General features: G+C 27.8%; 1 protein-coding gene across 1 annotated transcript; it reads right to left on the bottom strand.

Moving 5' to 3' along the window:
* Window positions 1-9,242: 9,242 nt before the first annotated feature.
* On the bottom strand, window positions 9,243-13,471 carry LOC134835472 (uncharacterized). Its single transcript, XM_063850350.1, has 4 exons — window positions 13,262-13,471; window positions 11,235-11,331; window positions 10,345-10,622; window positions 9,243-9,248 (listed from the first exon to the last, which is right to left on the bottom strand). Exons 1-4 carry the CDS (start codon window positions 13,469-13,471, stop codon window positions 9,243-9,245), a joined length of 591 nt encoding a protein of 196 aa, XP_063706420.1.
* Between the last annotated feature and the right edge of the window lie 5,575 nt (window positions 13,472-19,046).

Below are 19,046 nucleotides of genomic sequence, written 5' to 3'. Positions count from 1 at the left end.
TTTTTTTCGTTATTGGCATTCAATTTTTTTTTAAAGTGAATTTAATAAAAAAAAATTGTTGCAATAAATTAAAAAAAAATTCAATGGGTTTAAAAAATAATTAATTTTATTCTGAAAAAAAATTACTTAAAGAGAAATTTATTAAAAAAAAAATAATTTTTATATTTTTACATCCTCAATAATTTTTTTTGTGAATTGTTGAAAAAATAAAAATATTTTGACTTCGACACTGAAGTAATCAAACAAAAATTGGCTCATACTTACAATTTATTGCACTCTGTGGCACTTTAAAAAGTAAATTCATCTTTTGTAACAAAAGCGCAATTGAGTAATAAAAGGCAATTTCCTCATCATCGCAGAAAATGGAACAACAAAACTATTTCTTTATTTTTTTAAGGAAAATTTCTTGCAATTGTGGCATTATGTCACTTTGAAGCCTTTTTCCACTTTTTGTTGCATAAGAAAAAATTAATAAAAAATATATTTTTCCATTTTTCATTTATTATCGATTACAACATTGACATTTTTTTATTGTTTGGTTGAAGAATGAAAATATTTCTTTTTCTTCTTCGTTTTTATTATTTATTATTTTTTTTTCTTCGTCGTCAATTTTTCTTCTCACTTTCATAACCGTTGAATTATATTTTGAACATTTTAAGTATTTTTTTTCTTTCTTATCTTTATTTATTTATTTAGATTGTGTTTTTTTATTATTTAACTTTTTTTTTTATCATTTTTATTGTTTTTTTTTATCTTACATATCATACATTCATAGAGTATTGTAGTATAAATTTTTCTTTCAATATCATTTCGACATATAGAATAGATTTTATTTGATATTTTTTTTATTATTATTTTTATATGAAATGTACACAAGGTATAATATAGATAATTTTTTCGTTATTATTTATTCTTACGATGTAAACTTTTTTCTGATTTTTTATACATTTATTACAAAGTTGTATTGAAAAATGATTTTATGTACAAACAGAGGAGGGAATTTATTTATATTTGTTTGGAACAAAACTTTCGTGAAAAACAATCAAACATTCGAAAGTTTATTTATTTCCAATTTTGCCAACTTTTTGCTCGACCTCCATGTCGATTTTTGTTAAAATTTATCTACTCTAACATGAGATTTTATAGCCCGTATATCCTTTTTTCATTTTTGGAAGAATTTTCATTTTTTCTCCTTATTTCCTACATTTTTTTGCAACTTTTAAATGGATATAGTTTAGAAATTGATTTTTTTATTTTTCAATACTTTTACTAATTAAATAAATTTTTTTATTATGTACAAACTTTACATCGATTTTATTTTATGTGTAATAATGTGCCTTCGGGAGAAATTTGCATCAGACATGATCTGTTGTTAATTCGCTTCTCACATGTAAAACTGGAGGGAATTAAAGAGAATTTAGTTTGTGGATTTTCCGGAAATTTTTCATAATGAACATGAAAAATAATTGAGGCAACTCGAGATTTATTTTTAGGTCATGTTACTTTGCTCTTTTATATAATTCATGAAAAATCACATAAATTAAAAAAAAAATGTAGAAAAAGTTGTCGTTAGAAGAAAAATAACAGAGCGCATTTAAAATTTTAACATTTTAAAATCCAAAATGTGCACTGGGATGAAAATTTTAAAATGCATATTGGGACGAAAATTTCAAATGTGTATTAGGTCAAAAGTTCAAAATGTACATTGGGTCAAAATTTTGTCCCAATATACATTCTGCATTTAACCCAATACACATTTTATATTTTGGTCCCAGTGTGCATTGTAAAATTTTCATCCCAGTGGATATTTTAAAATTTTTTAGAGATGAATCTCTCAAGTGAGGAAAATAGGCGGTTTTGTGACTTTGTCCGTATACTAATACTAACATAAATTGTATTCATGCCAAATTTTTGGAAATTATTGACGGTTTTTTTTCTTGAAGAAACAAGACAGAAATCAACTGTAGCTCATTACCAGATTTTTTTTTCGAAATGCGGTAAGAAAAATAAAATAAATCCCTCCGTTTTTTTTTCGTGCTTCGTTCGTTCAAAAGTTATTTATATCTCCGGCAAAATCAGTAACTTCCTTTTAAATAAAAGTATTTATCATTTGAAGCGAACCATCACCCCGTTTTTCGGCTTTTCTTTAATTTTTTATCTTGCAAATTTCACTTGGCACAAGATGAAAAATATACGAACCTCATTATTATCATTATGATTATTATTATTTGTTGTTGTCGTAATTCACAGCACTCTCTTCTTTTCCTTAATATATGAACCTCTTTTTTTTTGTTCTTTTTTTATTATTTATTTTTCTTCTTCTTCAACCTTTTTCTGTCTTCTTCTTTTGTATCAAGAGAAAAGTATCTTCGGATTTTTTTAATTTCCCTATTCATTCATTCATTCATTCACACACTGAGCTCCGTTCCCGTTCTTCATCTTCAATCTCTTATATTTCCTTAACCAATGGAGATTAGTGATTTATCATCATCAGGACTGTTTTAATGTCGTTACAGTGGCAAAAGAAGAACAAGACAAATACGACGCGGAATTATCATTAATAAAATTTCCATAGTCTTCTTTTTCTCTTGGCAACGACGACAACGACGTCAGATCATCCAATCCAATTAGTGATGCACTCTGATTATTACTGCTACTAATATTACCACTGTTCGTCTTTTTATTGCTGCTGCTTCTGGATCTTCTCAGTCTGTTTGCGCTACTGAACATGCAATTACTTCTTGATAATAATAATCCTATTACCAGATTGCAAAATAGCAGTAAAAATAGCTTTCTTGATGATTGCACGAGTGATGATTCTGCAATATTTATAAAATATTCAACATCGTTAATAATATTTTATAATTCATAATGAAGTAGAAAAGTAAAAACGAGATTTTTTTCTCTCCTGTTCGCTTTTATCTTGACATTCAATGGAAAAATTGTCACGAATGATTGGCGGTATTTAAATTTTTTTGATTTATGAGAGTGCTTGAGAAAAGTTTTTAGACATCGCGTTTGATTAGATGAAAAGATTGCGATCTTTTGACTTTCATTTTCGTTCTTTACTTTGACTTTATTTCGATTTAACTGCATATTTTCGAAAATTTTATCTTATTTTCGAAAATTTGAAATTAATTTCGAAAATTTTAAATTAATTTCGAAAATTTGTAATTATTTTCGAAAATTTGTACCTAATAATTTTCGAAAATTTCCAATTATTTTCGAAAATTTTTAATTAATTTCGAAAATTTGTAGTAATTTTCGAAAATTTGAATTATTATTTAAAATTTGAAAATACTTGGAAAAATTTTAGAATTATTTTTTTATTTTTTAAAACTTAGTCGTTGAGACATTTGTAAAATTTAGTTTCAAAATTTTCAAGCACTTTCGAAAAAAAATTCCGATTTTCGAAAAAAAAATTTAATATCGAAAATTTTATTTTTTAAAAATACTTCTTATTTTATTTATTTGTCTGAAAGTACACATTTAGATTTTTCGAAAATTTATCTCCAATATTTTAATATTTACTTCTAAATTTTTATTTATCCGAAAATTTTTCCAAATGGTTCAAAAAACTTTTCACATTTTTTAGCATTATTTAAAAAAATTTCTAAAATCGTTCCAAATATTTTTATGAAATTTTGTAAAAATTTAATAATGTTAAAAAATCTATAAAATTTTCGGAAATTAATCCAAAAACTTTAAAAAATTTTGAAATTTCATAAACAAAGTTTTAAAAAAAATCTGCAAGTTCAAAATTTGAGCAAAATTTTCTAACAGAAAAAAAATTAATGAAAAATGACAAAATATAAAATATTGTCCAACCACCGAAGAAAATTGAAAAGGAAACATGAACAATGTCATCAAATGAACAATTTTGGCAAATCTCTACAACATATTTTGTATCAACCATATACGTGAGCAATAAATTTCAAGTTGATTGCACGACAGAACGATGGAAATGCGATGGACATGGTGAAAAATTTATTTCTGTCATAACATGATTAATGCAACGATGGTGATGATGATACTTCATCTCTATTTTATGCCATTTCAAGTGTGCTTCGAGCAAAGCAGGAGATTGCATTGATTGCTATCTAATTAAGTTTCTTTGAAAATTTAAACGAGATTTTCAACTTTAACCGGGAAAGGAGCTGTGAAAAGGAAATAAATCTCAGCAAATGCCCGTAAAGAGAAGTTTAGGGTCGTAATTTGGTCCGGAAAATAATTTGATTAAGAGATTCTAATTTTGTGTGCGCGAAATGGTGCATGTCATAAAAAACATTGATCCATTTTGTGTTTTTTTTTTCTCTTGATTTGCCACAAAAGACATGCTTTGGCGAGTATCAGTGACGGATCAAAAGGTAAAAAAAAAATATTTTTTTAAGAGATTTAATACAAAAATTGAAAATTTTGCTTGAAATAAAGTCATTCTGAACGAATCTCAATGGAATTTTTTGTGGGATGTCAGGCTAACTAAGAGAAGTTTTAAGATTAAAAAAAAAATTAAAAAAAAATTTTAGAAAACTTGTGAATAATGTTATAAATGTATGGCGCGTAAAATTGATTTCATATCTCTTCAAATAAGAACAATTTTTTTTTATAAAATTTTTTAAATATTTTCGTATTTTTTGATATTGAAAAATTAAATTTTATTAATTTATCAATATAATTTTAATTAATTTTTAAATAATTTAATTTTTTATTTAAATCAATTTTTATTTAATTTAATTTTTCATTTAAATTAATTTTTATTTAATTTAATTTTTCATTTAAATTAATTTTTATTTAATTTAATTTTTTATTTAAATTAATTTTTCATTTAATTTAATTTTTCATTTAAATTAATTTTTATTTAATTTAATTTTTCATTTAAATTAATTTTTAAATTAATTTTTATTTAATTTAATTTTTCATTTAAATTGATTTTTATTTAATTTAATTTTTCTTTTAAATTAATTTTTAAATTTAATTTTTAATTTAAATTAATTTTTGATTTAAATTAATTTTCAAATTTAATTTAATTTTTAATTAAAATTAATTTTTATTTAATTTAATTTTTCTTTTAATTAATTTTTTTGTAATTTAATTTTTCATTTAAATTAATTTTTATTTAATTTTTATTTAATTTAATTTTTCATTTAAATTAATTTTTAAATTAATTTTTCTTTTATTTATTTATTTAATTTTTTATTTAAATTAATTTTTATTTAATTTAATTTAATTTTTCATTTAAATTGATTTTTATTTAATTTAATTTTTCTTTTATTTAAATTTTTTTATTTATTTTTTATTTAAATTAATTTTTCATTTAAATTAAATTGTTATTTAATTTAATTTTTTTTCATTTAAATTAATTTTTATTTAAATTTAATTTTTCATTTAAATTAATTTTTATTTAATTTAATTTTTCATTTAAATTAATTTTTATTTAATTTAATTTTTCATTTAAATTAATTTTTATTTAATTTAATTTTTCTTTTAAATTAATTTTTATTTAATTTAATTTTTCATTTAAATTAATTTTTATTTAAATTAAATTTAATTATTAAATTTTTTTATTTAAATTTAATTTAATTTTTCATTTAATTTTTCATTCAATTTTTTAAATTTAAATAAAATAAATTTTTAAAAAAAATTTAATTTAATTTTTTATCAAAAATCAGACAATTCAGAAAATTTTTATCCAGCCACTGACTTCGTGAAAATTATGTTTGTGTGTCAAGATAAAGAGAGAAAAATAAAGAAAATAGCAAAGAAAAAATCTTACCAGAGCCATTTTTATCGTGAATAAATGAATAATGTACATCGTTGTCATCATCATTGAAATGTGGATCAATTGCTTCAATGTATTGAATTGTTTCTGCTTCGTAGACGCCGTCAAATAACGTCGCAATGCATTGTACCTAGAAAAAAAAAATTGAGAAGAAAATCATTAGAGGAGTGGTGATAGATGGTCGTTCATACAGTCAAGCAAAACTCAATAAATAAAATAGACAGAAGACAGAATAAAGCAAATAAATGATAAAATTCAAATTTTGTGTGTTCTTATTGTTATTATGTTTCTAAGCGTTCTCTTTTTATATTAATGAACGAACGGCAAAATGACAGTTATGGCCACATTTTCATTGTTTCGACGAGTTTCTTTTTTTTTCTCGTCTTGTCTGTCAGCGGTGACCATCATTTGCATCGACATTCACTCAAACTACGCGAATAATTGACAGAATAAATTTCGTTTTTTTTTCTATTGTTCTACTAATATTATTAATTTTTTCTTTTTTTTTTTGTTATTTTTCGTCTTTTATGCTGATTCGTTATGCTTTATGCGTAATAAAAAAGACGCACGGATTATTGGGACTTAAAATTTGTCTGAAACGAAAATTGAATACGTTTCGAAAAGTAACCGAATAATTTGTTCGTGAATTTTTTATCAACGCATTAACAGTTAATGTGAATAATTTCCTTTTTTTTTGTAAAAGTTTGATTTTTTTTCAGTAATTTTCATAATCGTTTGAGACTTTTTATCGTAAACATGAAATTTTTACCATATTTGACGTTTTTTGTGGTTTTTAGCAAAGTATTAGGAGATTCGGTGAGTTTTGATAACTTTTCAATTTTTTTTTTCGTGAAAAAACTTTTCTTTTAAGGCACCAAATTCTGTCGTTTATGCAAGAGGTATTTGGTGCAAGGCAGATCCGAAATTCATCGCTAATCAATCGTGTTTTATAAGGGCAGTTCGAGGAAAAACGGGTCTTTTGAACATTTATTCTGTAAATGCAAAACCTCTGATGGATGTTTGGGTGTCTGGAGAGCTATTTTATCGTTTTGGAACGATTTATCGGTGAGATTTGAACGGAAAATTTATTAATTGTTGATTATTTTTCAGTAAATTTTTATAGACAATGGCTTGTGAAGTTTGAATTTGATGTAAGAGGCTTTTCGAAAAATTAGGGCTCACACGTATTTTGAAAATTTTCTGATTTGAAGATGAAACTTCTTTAAAAATTGAACCGGATTGAAAATGAATGAGATTGAAATAAGGGGTCAAATTTATTCTTTTAGAAGTCAAATTGACCCCTTATAAGAGATCAATTTGAACCCTTCAGAGGTCATTTTGACTCCTTCAAAATTGACCATTTACAGCCCCAAGTAATTGATCCTTTAAAGAGGTTCATTTATTTGGAAAATGAACCTCTTAAGAAATTATACGAAAAACTGTTTTGTTTTCCGTTTTCGACTTAATTTCAGTTCGAAACGGAAAACAAAACTGTTTTTCGTATCGCTTAGCTTAATTTTAGGGGCTGAAGATGGTCAATTTTAAAGGAGTCAATTTGATCTCTTAAAGGGGTCAATTTGACTTCTAAAAGAATCAATTTGGCCCCTTATTTCAATTCAACATTTTCAAAAGTTTCAATTTTTAAAGAAATTTCATCTTCAAATCAGACATTTTCAAAAATACGTGAGACCCCTAAAAACGATGTGTGTTCGTCAAAGGTTTGCAGATTGGCACTTGGCACTGCAAGCGATGGAATAATACAGCTAGCTGTCAATGCAATTCGAATGTTTAAACCGAATCTCATTCAACCATGTCCAGCAGGCGTAATTTCTCGCAAACTTTAATTTGATACAATTCAAATGAAAATTTCGTTGCAGCCATTTATCGTCGTCGACCAAGACATGGACTGGGTTTTCCAAAAATTTCTCCCGAAAGGCTTTCCATCAGGTCATTACAAACTCGTCATTGCAATCCACACGAGTAACGGCTACATTTTCAATACCGTCATCATCAAATTCGAAATTAAAGCTATCGGTGCGGCGGAATTGACGATGCTAAATATGGGCTAAAGTTCTACACACCCAAACTTTTGTATCGTTCCAATTCCAATTAAGACAGCTATTCATTAATTCATTCAATGTTATTTTTTTGTCTAGTATTTAAATGCGTGGCAACGCAAAGACAAGAGATTGATTGATCTTCTCCTGTGAATTGGCGGCAATGTAACCAACGTAATTGCTATCGTTTAATTTTAATGAGGTGCATTAAAGCGTTCCTTTATTTCCATCCATACAGTACGAAACTTTTTTTTTCTGCGTTGAAGAAAGAAGCGACAGAAGAAAAGCTACCAATTATTTGCTTGTTTCCCCGTATAATTTGCCTTTCCCGCCTGATAAAAAAATGACAGCGACTTGATAAAGTCATGTTATGTTCATAGATTCGACGAACAATCCGATATGTGATATTTTGTGCTAATAAATCTGCCTAGGGAGAGAACACGATTACCTCAATGATGATGTTGTTGATGATGATGATGCAAAATTTTGATTATACGAATTTTTCATTTGAATAGAAGTCGAATTTTTTCCTCTCCCCATTTTTTTTTGTTCTATTTCGGTTCTATTACGATTTTGATAAGATATTTGATTGAACACGAGGTAGAATTACTCGTTCTGTGGCGCAGGAGAAAAAAGTTATTTGCATAGTTGATGAATATTGCTTTTTGTTTAATTTAACATTGTATGTGGATTAATGGTTTGTCGTTCGTTTTGAAAGGAGTTTCATCGAGAAAAAAAATTTGCTTCAAGTTGGATGTCTGTCAGATGGCCTTTTTTCCTCTTTATACGGTTTAAAAAGGTAAGAATTATTTTCTTTAATATTTTAATTTTTAATAAAATTTTATGTCATTTTAGATGTTTCCCTTTAAAAAATTCAGGTAAGTATAAAATTAGCTGTGATATCCTTATCACTAGACAATATGGGAAAATTTAAACTTTTAATTTTCAGCATCTTCGGTATTTTTGACTTCAAAAATTGACAAAAATTTTTAAGAATGTTTTACATAAATTTGATCTATCGCTTATGGCATATTTGGTCTACTTAGTGAAAGGATGGGGATAAATTTAAATAATTTTTCTGTTCTCCTTCAAAAAACTGACGATTATCGTCGAGCTTCCTGCATCCAAGATTGTCACGTATGGGTATGTTTTTGTCGATTCCTGCTTGTTGTAGTTCGGATGACCTTCAAATAACCTTGAAGGTTTTTTCGAGTGGTTTCTGTGGTTTTGTTAAGAATTTTTGTTCAGGCTAATAGTAATATCTTCAGAGAATTTTGGCGACTAATTTTGACAGGAAACGTTATATGATGACTTTATAGCTCATTAAAAATGCGCTTAAACCATTCGTTTTAATTTCATATTTACTATTTCCGTTATATTTTGTTGGAAATTTTGTGTTTTTTGTTTTAATTCTGTAAAGTAAAAAAAAAACAAAATTGGAACAAAATATTTAAGTATAGTGATCCATTTGTTTAAAAAAAATTCTATGGGTCCTTATAACTCAATGGATCATCCTTTAAATTTTTGTTCAAATTTTTATTTTCCTCAACGACCAATTAGCGATGATAAAAAACCAAAAAAAAAAAAAAATTGTGCATTGAATAGCTTTTTGTTTCGTATATCGACCTACTTTTTTTTTCAATTGCTCCCAAACATTCAAATTGCGTCTTCGTTATCTTGTTTCCTCTTAGGTTACAAATTTTTCCGGTGGTTACGCTCGTTTTCTCCCATTCCCAGTTTTCCATTGAATTTTGTCTGGCACAAAAGCATCGATTTCCAAAAAAACGAAGCTTTTTAACAGAACAAACATGTGTGCCAGAGTTGATAAATGTTTGAGACCGAAAACGCATGTCGTCATGAATATCTCATGCCAGATATTTATAGAGAAAATGACAATATTGACAAAAGAAACATGTTTGCATAGCATTGTGGCTTGTTTGTGTGGATAAAAGTCGCATATTCAATTTCGAAGGATGGAGGACGAAAACGAAAACGACGACGACGACGAAAAAAAATGTAAAATTGTAAAATTTCTGTTTGTGCAGACCGCAAAATGTGACATTTTTTGGTTTTATCTTGTCTCTGTGGTGAAAAAAAATCTACAAAAAGACAAAATTGGACTCGGGCATTCTCGCAAATGAATCTAAATGAATATTTTATTTGATTCTAGAGTTATTTTTAATATATTTAAATGGAGAGTGACACAAAAAATTTCAATGTTACCTCAAGCATGACAATCAAAGTAATTGGATATTTTGTACAAAAAAATTTGGACACATTTTTAATCAAAAATAATTGAAAGTTCTTCACTGCTAATCAAATGAAAATTTAGTTCCGTTTAATCAATTTTACGGTCGCATAGTTCAAACAGACAAAAAAAAATGAAAAAAAAACAAGCAAAGTTGTCAAAGTTTACCGCGCGTTTAACACTTGTTTGGCATCCCAAAAAGTTTTTCGTGAGAGAGAAAGTTTTTTTTTCTATACAAAAGAAAAAAGACGAAAACTTACCTTGATTTTTCCCACCTCGTTAAAATGTTCGTGCGAAATGAGAAAGTGCAAGCCCATTGTCGACGATTCCATCGTTTGTTGCTTTTTCCCTTCGCCAGCAAGTGTCTTCGTGACGTCGTAGCTAATTGCCTCGCCCGGATAAACGGGAAAGCCATTGATCTTCCACTGTAGTTTGGCAGCTGGAAATGACATATTGCTCGAACAATTAGCACGTACGTACTCTCCGGAGCGATATGTTGATTTTAGTCCTGTAATTTTTGGCTTTTCCGCTGGCGGAACTGCGAAACAGAGCAATAAAAGCAAATCGTAAAATTTTAATCAAAATTACGTGACACGCGACGAAAATATCATCGTGGGACGAAATGGTTTTTTTTAAAGACTTTGTGGGTTGAAAAAGGTTGAATTTTAATTTTACCAAATTTTCATTTTTTTTTTATTTTTCTCAAAAAAGAAAATTTGGAAAAACTCGAAACTTTTATTTTGTTTTTTTTTTTATGAAAAAATTTAAAAAAAATTATCTAAAAAAAAAAATTCCAGAATTTTTCCAAGTTTTTATCTTTTTTGAGAAAATTTAAAAAAAATATTTTTTTTTTCAAAAAAATAAAAATTTGGAAAAAGTTCTTATTTTTACCTTTTTAGGAGAAAATCAAAATTCTTTAAAAATGTTCTCCAAAAAGATAAAAATATGGCCCTTTTTTTTTATCTTTTTAAGAAAATTTAAAAAAAATTTTTTTTTTTTTAGAAAAAATTTTTTCAAATTTAAAATATTTTACTATTTTTTAACCTTTTTTGATAAAAAATGTTTCTTTTATATTTTCTCAAAAAATATTAAAAATTTAGAAGAACTTAATAAAACCATTTCGTTTCACTGGGCAAAAAAAATGACTTACCATAAACATTGAGATCTCCCGTTCTCATGTGCGTGGCAAATGATGGAGCATCTGCCGATACCTCGCACATGTACCTACTTGTCGCACTTATATCTAACTAACTTGTGTAAAACTATTTGGCTGGCATTTGATGATTCTATCTGCAAAGTTTAACGTGCGGCAACGTCGTCAAGCCATTTGATGGGTTTTGCGGAAAATATAATAACAATAAATTTATTTTAATAAGTTTGTCGTGAAAATTTAAGAGTAATGGGAAACACGAAATTAGGTAAGATTGAATTTACAACATTTTCGCAGCACATCAACATTATCTTCTTTACACAACAACAGCAACGCAAGACGAACAACTTTTCGACAAATATACATTTTATGTGTTTCAAAAGGCACACAGAGGCAAGTCAAACGCAAAAACAACAACTTAAGGCGCAAGAAATTATGCTTATTTCGAGTATTTATGATGATATGTTTAGTTACCATTTCTTCGGAGGGAATATTTTGTGCCTGTCATGGTAAATGAGCAACAACTTTAAATAATTCTCGCTGACGAATCATGGAGATAATTTAATGTAACAGTTTGGAAAGTTTTGAATGAGCACAGGTAAGAAGTTTCTAAAATTTACTTTAAAATCTAATTAAGAAATTTCGAGAAATTGACTTTTGCTGTAATATTTCATCAAATGAATCTTTCATGTAGGTTATTTAAGCTTTCAAAACCTTCTTATAGCTAATCTTAACAAAGTACAGAAATCCCCAAAGAGATTCGTGAATCAGGATTTGAGTTATTTCGTTACAAAGATTATATTCATCTTTTGTAACGAAATAACTCAAATTTTACATTACGAATCTCTTTAAAGATTTTTGTAGTGTGTTTGGTTAAGCTAAGAGAAGGTTTATGAAAAATTGAAATAAAATCAAAGTTGAAGCAGCCACGATAGAAAAAAACTCAGTAACTGTAAATTATTTCATAATTAGCTCAAATTCTAATGGAAACTCCCGAAAAATTTTACAAAATTAATTTGATTAGAAAATTAATTGGAAAGGCTTGAAGCTTGAATCTGACAAATTGGAACAAAAATTCTTAAATATAGAGAATTTAACTCCGCATAAGTTTAGAGACTTTTAAAATTAAGGCAAAGCAATATGTGATAAACGAAATAAGTATATGAAAAAGTGATATTAAACGAACTAGCCAAAAAACCGTCGCAATATCATCGTAAATGATGGAAAGAAATACAACAACAACAACAACAACAAAAAACGTAAGTTTGAGCAACAGAGTTCCTATCTCACGAAAATGTTTCTGTCATAAGGGTCTACTGAGGCGCCATCTATTTCGCGCAATAGAAACTCTGATGGAATTCGACAGAGGACCTGTAAAAAACATATCTCATCGAAAAAAAAATATGTCATGAGATTTTTGTATTAGTTAGGCCTAAAATAGTTGAAAAAACCTAAATTCAAAATTCTGGAATGAACTTTTGAGATATTAAAATTTTTTAGTGGATATATTTTTTCGAATTTAGGTTTTTTCTAGCATAAAGCTATCTTTAGGCCTAAAACATCCATCATGACATATTTTTTTTTGATAAAATGATGAGATCTGTCCTTTGTAGGTCCTCTGTCAAAATCCTTCAGAATATATAAATATGGCGCAAAATAGATGGCGCTTCAGTAGACCCTTCTGACAGAAAATTTTCGTTAGATAAAAATTCTGTTCCTCGAGAACTGTTGCGGAAAACATTATACAAATACCAATCAAAAGCCATCAAAAAGTATGCAAAAGTAAGAAACTTTCATCTTTTTCCACGAAATTCATCTCTCATCTAATAAAAATACAATTTCACAAACAAATAAAATTCATCTTCCATTTTACGACTATCATATCTATAAACAATTCCCGTAAGTAAGAGAGTATTTTTGCAATTTCGCAACAAACTCGTCTTACTACTCTATTACTTTTGCCAGAATTTATTATTTTTCCGTTATATTTTCTTAGATATTTTAGTTCAAATATAAGCGATACTTACATCTACATAAAATCCGCTCGGTGAGAAAATTTTTATTGGCGGAATCTCTTTGGCGGTATACCGATAGAACTCCTTGCGACCTTTATACCACTTTACCATGTATAAATTATCATCACCTAGTTCATATTCACATAATAAAGTTGCGCTTCCCCCTGATTGAATTGCAGTTGGAATTGTAATAGAAACTTTATCTAGTCCCAGTGCAAACATGTCTGAAAATAAATAAAATTTTTGAGAGTGAGAAATATTACTACTGCTGTACAAATATCATATATGAGATAGTAGTAGTAGCAAAAGTAAGAAGACGTAAGCAATGAAAAATATATAAATTCAAAAGTTTCTCTTTGCGTTTGCTGCATGAAAAAGTTTCGAAGGGCAAAGTGTATGACACTAACGACACATTCATTGCTTCCAAAACTCTATCTTATCGTACTTTTGTGCGTCTCACGTGACCCTGAGATGTCTCTGTTTCTCGTTCCAAGTAATTTACCAGGCGTCTCCATGCGCATTTCCATGCCAAAAATGTATTTTTATTGGTGTCTCGGGAGCACGAAGACAAAACCAATGTGCTATAAAATAAAAATATGCATGGAAATTTGTGCCATTTGTATTTGTCGGCATGAAACGTAATAATTTTCCCACAATTCCCGGATAGAAATCCTTTTTTTTGCACCAATTTCTATCTCTCACAAAATTTTTTTTCGCCAACCGTGTTTTCTTGCAAGGCATTTTATCATGTTGTTTCCCATATTTACTGCAGCAAAAAATATAAATATTAAATAAATGAAGGAGGAATATTTTAGACAGTTATTTCCTATCACATTTCACAACAGAGGCACGAAAATCTTTTCTGATGAATTTCTCATTGCACTTTTGTTGCAAGATTCCGGGAGAGATTACGAAACAAAATTAATGTTTATTTCCGCCATATTAAACTTTAAAAGCGCGTCTTGTTACATTGAAAAGCTGCCTTGAAGCCACAAAAAAAAAATGTTAAAATAATTATAATTCTCATGACATTTTAATTTTTCTTTGAAAAAACACAAAGAAACCAAAAGCAAAAAAAAAACGTTTAAACACATACTTATTTTTTTTTCACCCATCAAATGGATCTTTCACGAAGTATTTAATAAAAAAATTCTTCTGCACGAGAAAAAAATGAATGAGAAAAAAAAAGAGGAAATACGATGAAAGTACTTTGTTTAAATATTAAAACACAGTTAAAACTCGATAAAAAAATCTTTTTGCTGTGCCGACTCAAAAGTCCTTTATTTCTCTCGTCTTGCTTTTATAAATAAACAGGACTGGTAAATATTTTATATCATCATCCATCTGTGTTTTGCTGCCTTCATTTGTGAAAAATTGTGATATCGCAAAAAATCTACAGGTTTTTTTTATTTTTTTTTTATATTTTTTTTTTAGCTGAAAATCAATTTTAGATAAATTTTTCTTCAAAATATAGAAATTACATTTTTTTTTAAATTATTCCCATTATTATTCCAATTAAAGCATAAATATAAACTTTTGCAATTTAGGCAGGGTCGAAAAAACTTTTAAGTCAAAAGTCGAAACGATTTGACTTAAGCTTAAGTCAATTTCAATTTGACTTAAAGTAAATCAGTTGACTTAATTCAAAAAAATTTTTTCAATTTTTTTTTTAAATGATTTTTTTCAAAAACTTAAGCAAAGATTTTTTACTTATTCTTCAACTTAAACTTAAGTAAAAGGCCTATTAAATCAAAACATTTTTTTTTTTACTTTTACTTAAGTCAAACATTTAGCCTTAAAAAGTCAAAAGTAAAAGTCGAAAGGTATTTCGATTTGAATTTAGCCATTTATCATATATAAAGGGTCTAACTCGACTAAAGAATAAAAATTTTTTTTTTCATTTTCGGCATTAAAATTGAAATTCAAAAATCTAAGTGAAAAATTTAAGCTTATAAAGTTTATGTGACTTAACATTAAACTTAAAGTTAAGCCAAAGAAATATTTAGACTTACAAGAATTTTGACTTCAGGTTAAGTTTAACAAAAAGGGTAAAAATTTCAAAAATCTAATGATAAGTCAAAAATTTTCGCCCGGGCCTCACGCCTTTCAAGTATTTTTTGCTTCATTTAGGTCCCATTTGTGGACTTGGATGTTCAATCAAGAGAAAAAAATCTTCTAAAAAAATTTTTAATTTAAATCAATTTGTCAGTCGTTTCGCCCGGGCCTCACGCCTGATTTGACTTAATTAAGTCAAACTAAGTGACTTATGCTTAAGTTTAAGTCATAATTCAAATAGTTTTGCTTTTGACTTAAGCTTAAGTAAAAATCACTTAAGTTTGACTTAAGTCAAATCAACTGATTTAAAAAAATATTAAAAAATTTTCTGAAGATTTAAACTTTTTTTCTCGAACATTCAAAAAATAATTGACTTTTGATTTAATATAAAGGATTTTTTCAGACTTTTTCTTAAACTTAAGCTGAAGTGAAAAGTTTCTTAAGTCAAAATATTTCTTTGACTTAAACTTCAGTCTAATATTAAGTCACATAAATTTTGTAAGCTGAAGTTTAAGTCATAAGTTTTTGCTTTTCGAGTTTCTGACGAATTGCGAAACACAAATTTTCAACAATTTCATATGTTTTTTTTTTGCTATAACAGCAATGATATAACGTAATGCCTGAGTCACAATTACACACAAGGAACAGAGAAAAAACAACATTTACATGATCTGCTTACTGTGAATGTTGTTCCTCATTTCATTATTATTGCAACGCGCGTTTGCCACACAAATTGTTCAAATGACTAAAAGTGAATGAATGGCGAGTGTCTGTGGCTGTGGAAACAATATAAATTGCGTGTCGTCACATCTTCTTCCTTCTCCGGATGCCCGCCATACACTCGCGTGTATTTTTTGCATGTTTGACTCGTCACGACATAAATAATACGAAATTTTTTTCACACGCTTTTGATCGTTGTTCTGATGCCGAGAAACGACAACGACGACGAGAGAAAATGAGAGCGCCTCATGTAAATATGCAAAATTCATTTTATATTACGGGCGTAATGTAAAATGGCAAAAAACATTAAATTTTTTGTTTGTGTTCTGTTTACTTATGCAAAAATGTTGTTGAAATCTTGGCAATTTATTTAAACTATCTTCAAAGTTCTCATTTTTTTTCTCGGAGTTTCTTGTTGTTGATGCTGCGAGCGGTTTTTTTTTTACAATTTTCTTGTTTTAATGAAATAAATGGAAAAAAGTGGGACGAAAATGGTTTTTAAAAGTTGTTTATTTAATTAAGCAACGCGAAGTTTTCGTCTTTGAAAGCATCAAATGTGACAGTTATCGTTTGTCATTTTAATCGTGATGATGACATTGCTGAAAATGACGCCCTGGGGGTCCATTTTGCATTCATAACGAGTCACGATGACGACGTCGTTAGCACTTTTTTTACGTTATTGAAAAATTTCTGCCAAATTTCCATAAAAATCAATGATTCAACGAAACGTGTGGATGGAGACGTCTGGTATTTTTTTTTGTTCGTGAAAATCGATTCAACAAGTGGCTTAAATGGCGTTAACGGCAAAAAAAGAAAATATCATGCATAAAATTGAATTTATGCTCGATTGTTTGGTGAAGAGGTACTATTATTACAGCGGGCGCGACAAAAACTCGTTCGCCAATTTTCCACCAAATTTAAAATATAAAATGAGTGGGTAGATAGCTGTTGGCGACTTGCCTACAAACAACGCCATTCATCTTTCATGTGTTTGTGTCATGAGAAAAAAGTGCAGTACTCTACGGATTGAAAAGTGTTCAAATTAATACCTTCGAGTGGTTTATTTAACCCCTTAAGCGATTAATTTTATCCCTTCTAAAAAAGTAGTCGATGTGGATGGAAATATCAGAAGGGGTCTCAAGGGATTAAATTAACCTCTCAAGGGATTAAATTAACCTCTCAAGGGATTAAATTAACATCTCAAGGGATTAAATTAACCTCTCAAGGGATTAAATTAACATCTCAAGGGATTAAATTAACATCTTAAGGAATTAATTTAACATCTCAAGGGATTAATTTAACCTCTCAAAGGATTAATTTAACATCTCAAGGGATTAAATTAACATCTTAAGGGATTAAATTAACATCTCAAGGGATTAAATTAACATCTTAAGGGATTAAATTAACATCTTAAGGAATTAATTTAACCTCTCAAGGGATTAAATTAACATCTCAAGGGATTAAATTAATCTCTCAAGGCTTTTTTTGTTGTAAAAGATGACCCAAAGTGAACACTTTTCAATCCGTAGAGTAGACTGCGGAATGATAGGAGTACTCAATCGACTAAGCACGCGACAACAGCTTTTAACTCTGTTCGACATCATGTGCGGTTTTTTTGGCTTGTTTGACTCATGCAAAATTTAGAACAATAGAAAAATTATATTTTCGGGAAAATTGTGGTCAAACTCGTTAACTGTCTGTGCCTTTTGTCTCCTTCTTCTTTTCAAAAAAACTGAATAATGTCCCAAAAAAAGTTTTTCACAACTAATTTTCCATAAATCCATTTTTGATTACAAGAGAATCCGAATTTTTTTTTGTATATGAAAAAGTTTGGCAATTAATGTTTTTTTTTAAAATACACAAAAAGTCATTCGTTTGGCAATGACGATGCAATTTTCTATCATTTGTATCCAATTCGTACTAATCGAGTATTTACTTGTTTGGTTAAAAAGTTTGAAAATTTATTTTTTTTTTTGTTCAAGAGGCACTACATTACAATAGTTACAGCAGTAATGGTACTCCTCCTCTTAGATATGAACAAAAATTTTATAGGACGAAATAAATTTTGTAGTCTGGTCATATTGCACCAACAAACAAAAAAAGTGTTTATTGAGATAAGGAAAATGTATTTTAATTTAAAAATTTTGATTTGCGCGCCTTTTTCTTCAGTTTAATTTTTTTTAAATTTTTAACGGTAATTTTTTTGAATTGACATTTTTTTGACTTTTCAAATTTTTATTTTTTTTTGTATTTTAAAAAAGTTTTTCTTTTAAAAAAATTGACCGTTAACGTTCGAATTTTTTAACGGTAATTTTTTTGAATTGACATTTATTTGACTTTTCAAATTTTTATTTTTTTTTGTATTTCAAAGACATTTTTCACAGAAATTTGTGACAATAACTCATTTTAACACCAGAAAAACACGAGATAAGAACTATAAAATTCAGAGAAAAGGGACACGATGACACAATAGACTATTGATGATGAGATGATAACCTCAACAAAAGTTACTCTACATAATGTTGAAATCCGACAATATGGTGCCTGCCTTTGCTTTTTATCTGTTGGCTAGTTTAAAAAACATAAAAAACGATTGCTATAAGAATTATAGTTTAAACTTTTTTTTCTGCTTGGCTTTGCTCTATTATTAGATTTGCTGAAAACATTTTACAATATTTACAAGTTTTCAAGGAAACTTGATCCTGCTTTATTGTTGATTCAATGATCTAATCATTCATATTCCGGCAGTAGGACGAATACAAGATAAATTTGCGGAAAATATTATTCAGGAGAAAAGTTTACTTTTTTTTATTTTCAAATTAAATTAAGGTCTTGTTTGTTGTTGTTGTTTCGCATGTCATGAAAACCCTGGCACTGTCAATATTGAAATGAGTTTTGAATAATGTGGATGGCTAAAAGGATTACAAAATAAATATTGTCTTAGTCTTAAGCTAAAAGAGTGATATTTGCTTAAAAAGTCTATTTAATTACGTCTCGCATTTCGCAAAACGTTTCATTTCTT

This window comes from Culicoides brevitarsis, chromosome 3 (assembly GCF_036172545.1).
Source record: "Culicoides brevitarsis isolate CSIRO-B50_1 chromosome 3, AGI_CSIRO_Cbre_v1, whole genome shotgun sequence".
NCBI classification, from domain to species: Eukaryota; Metazoa; Arthropoda; class Insecta; order Diptera; family Ceratopogonidae; genus Culicoides; species Culicoides brevitarsis.
The sequence above is the reverse complement of the archived record's forward strand: the minus strand, read 5'-3'. Positions and strand labels throughout refer to the sequence as shown.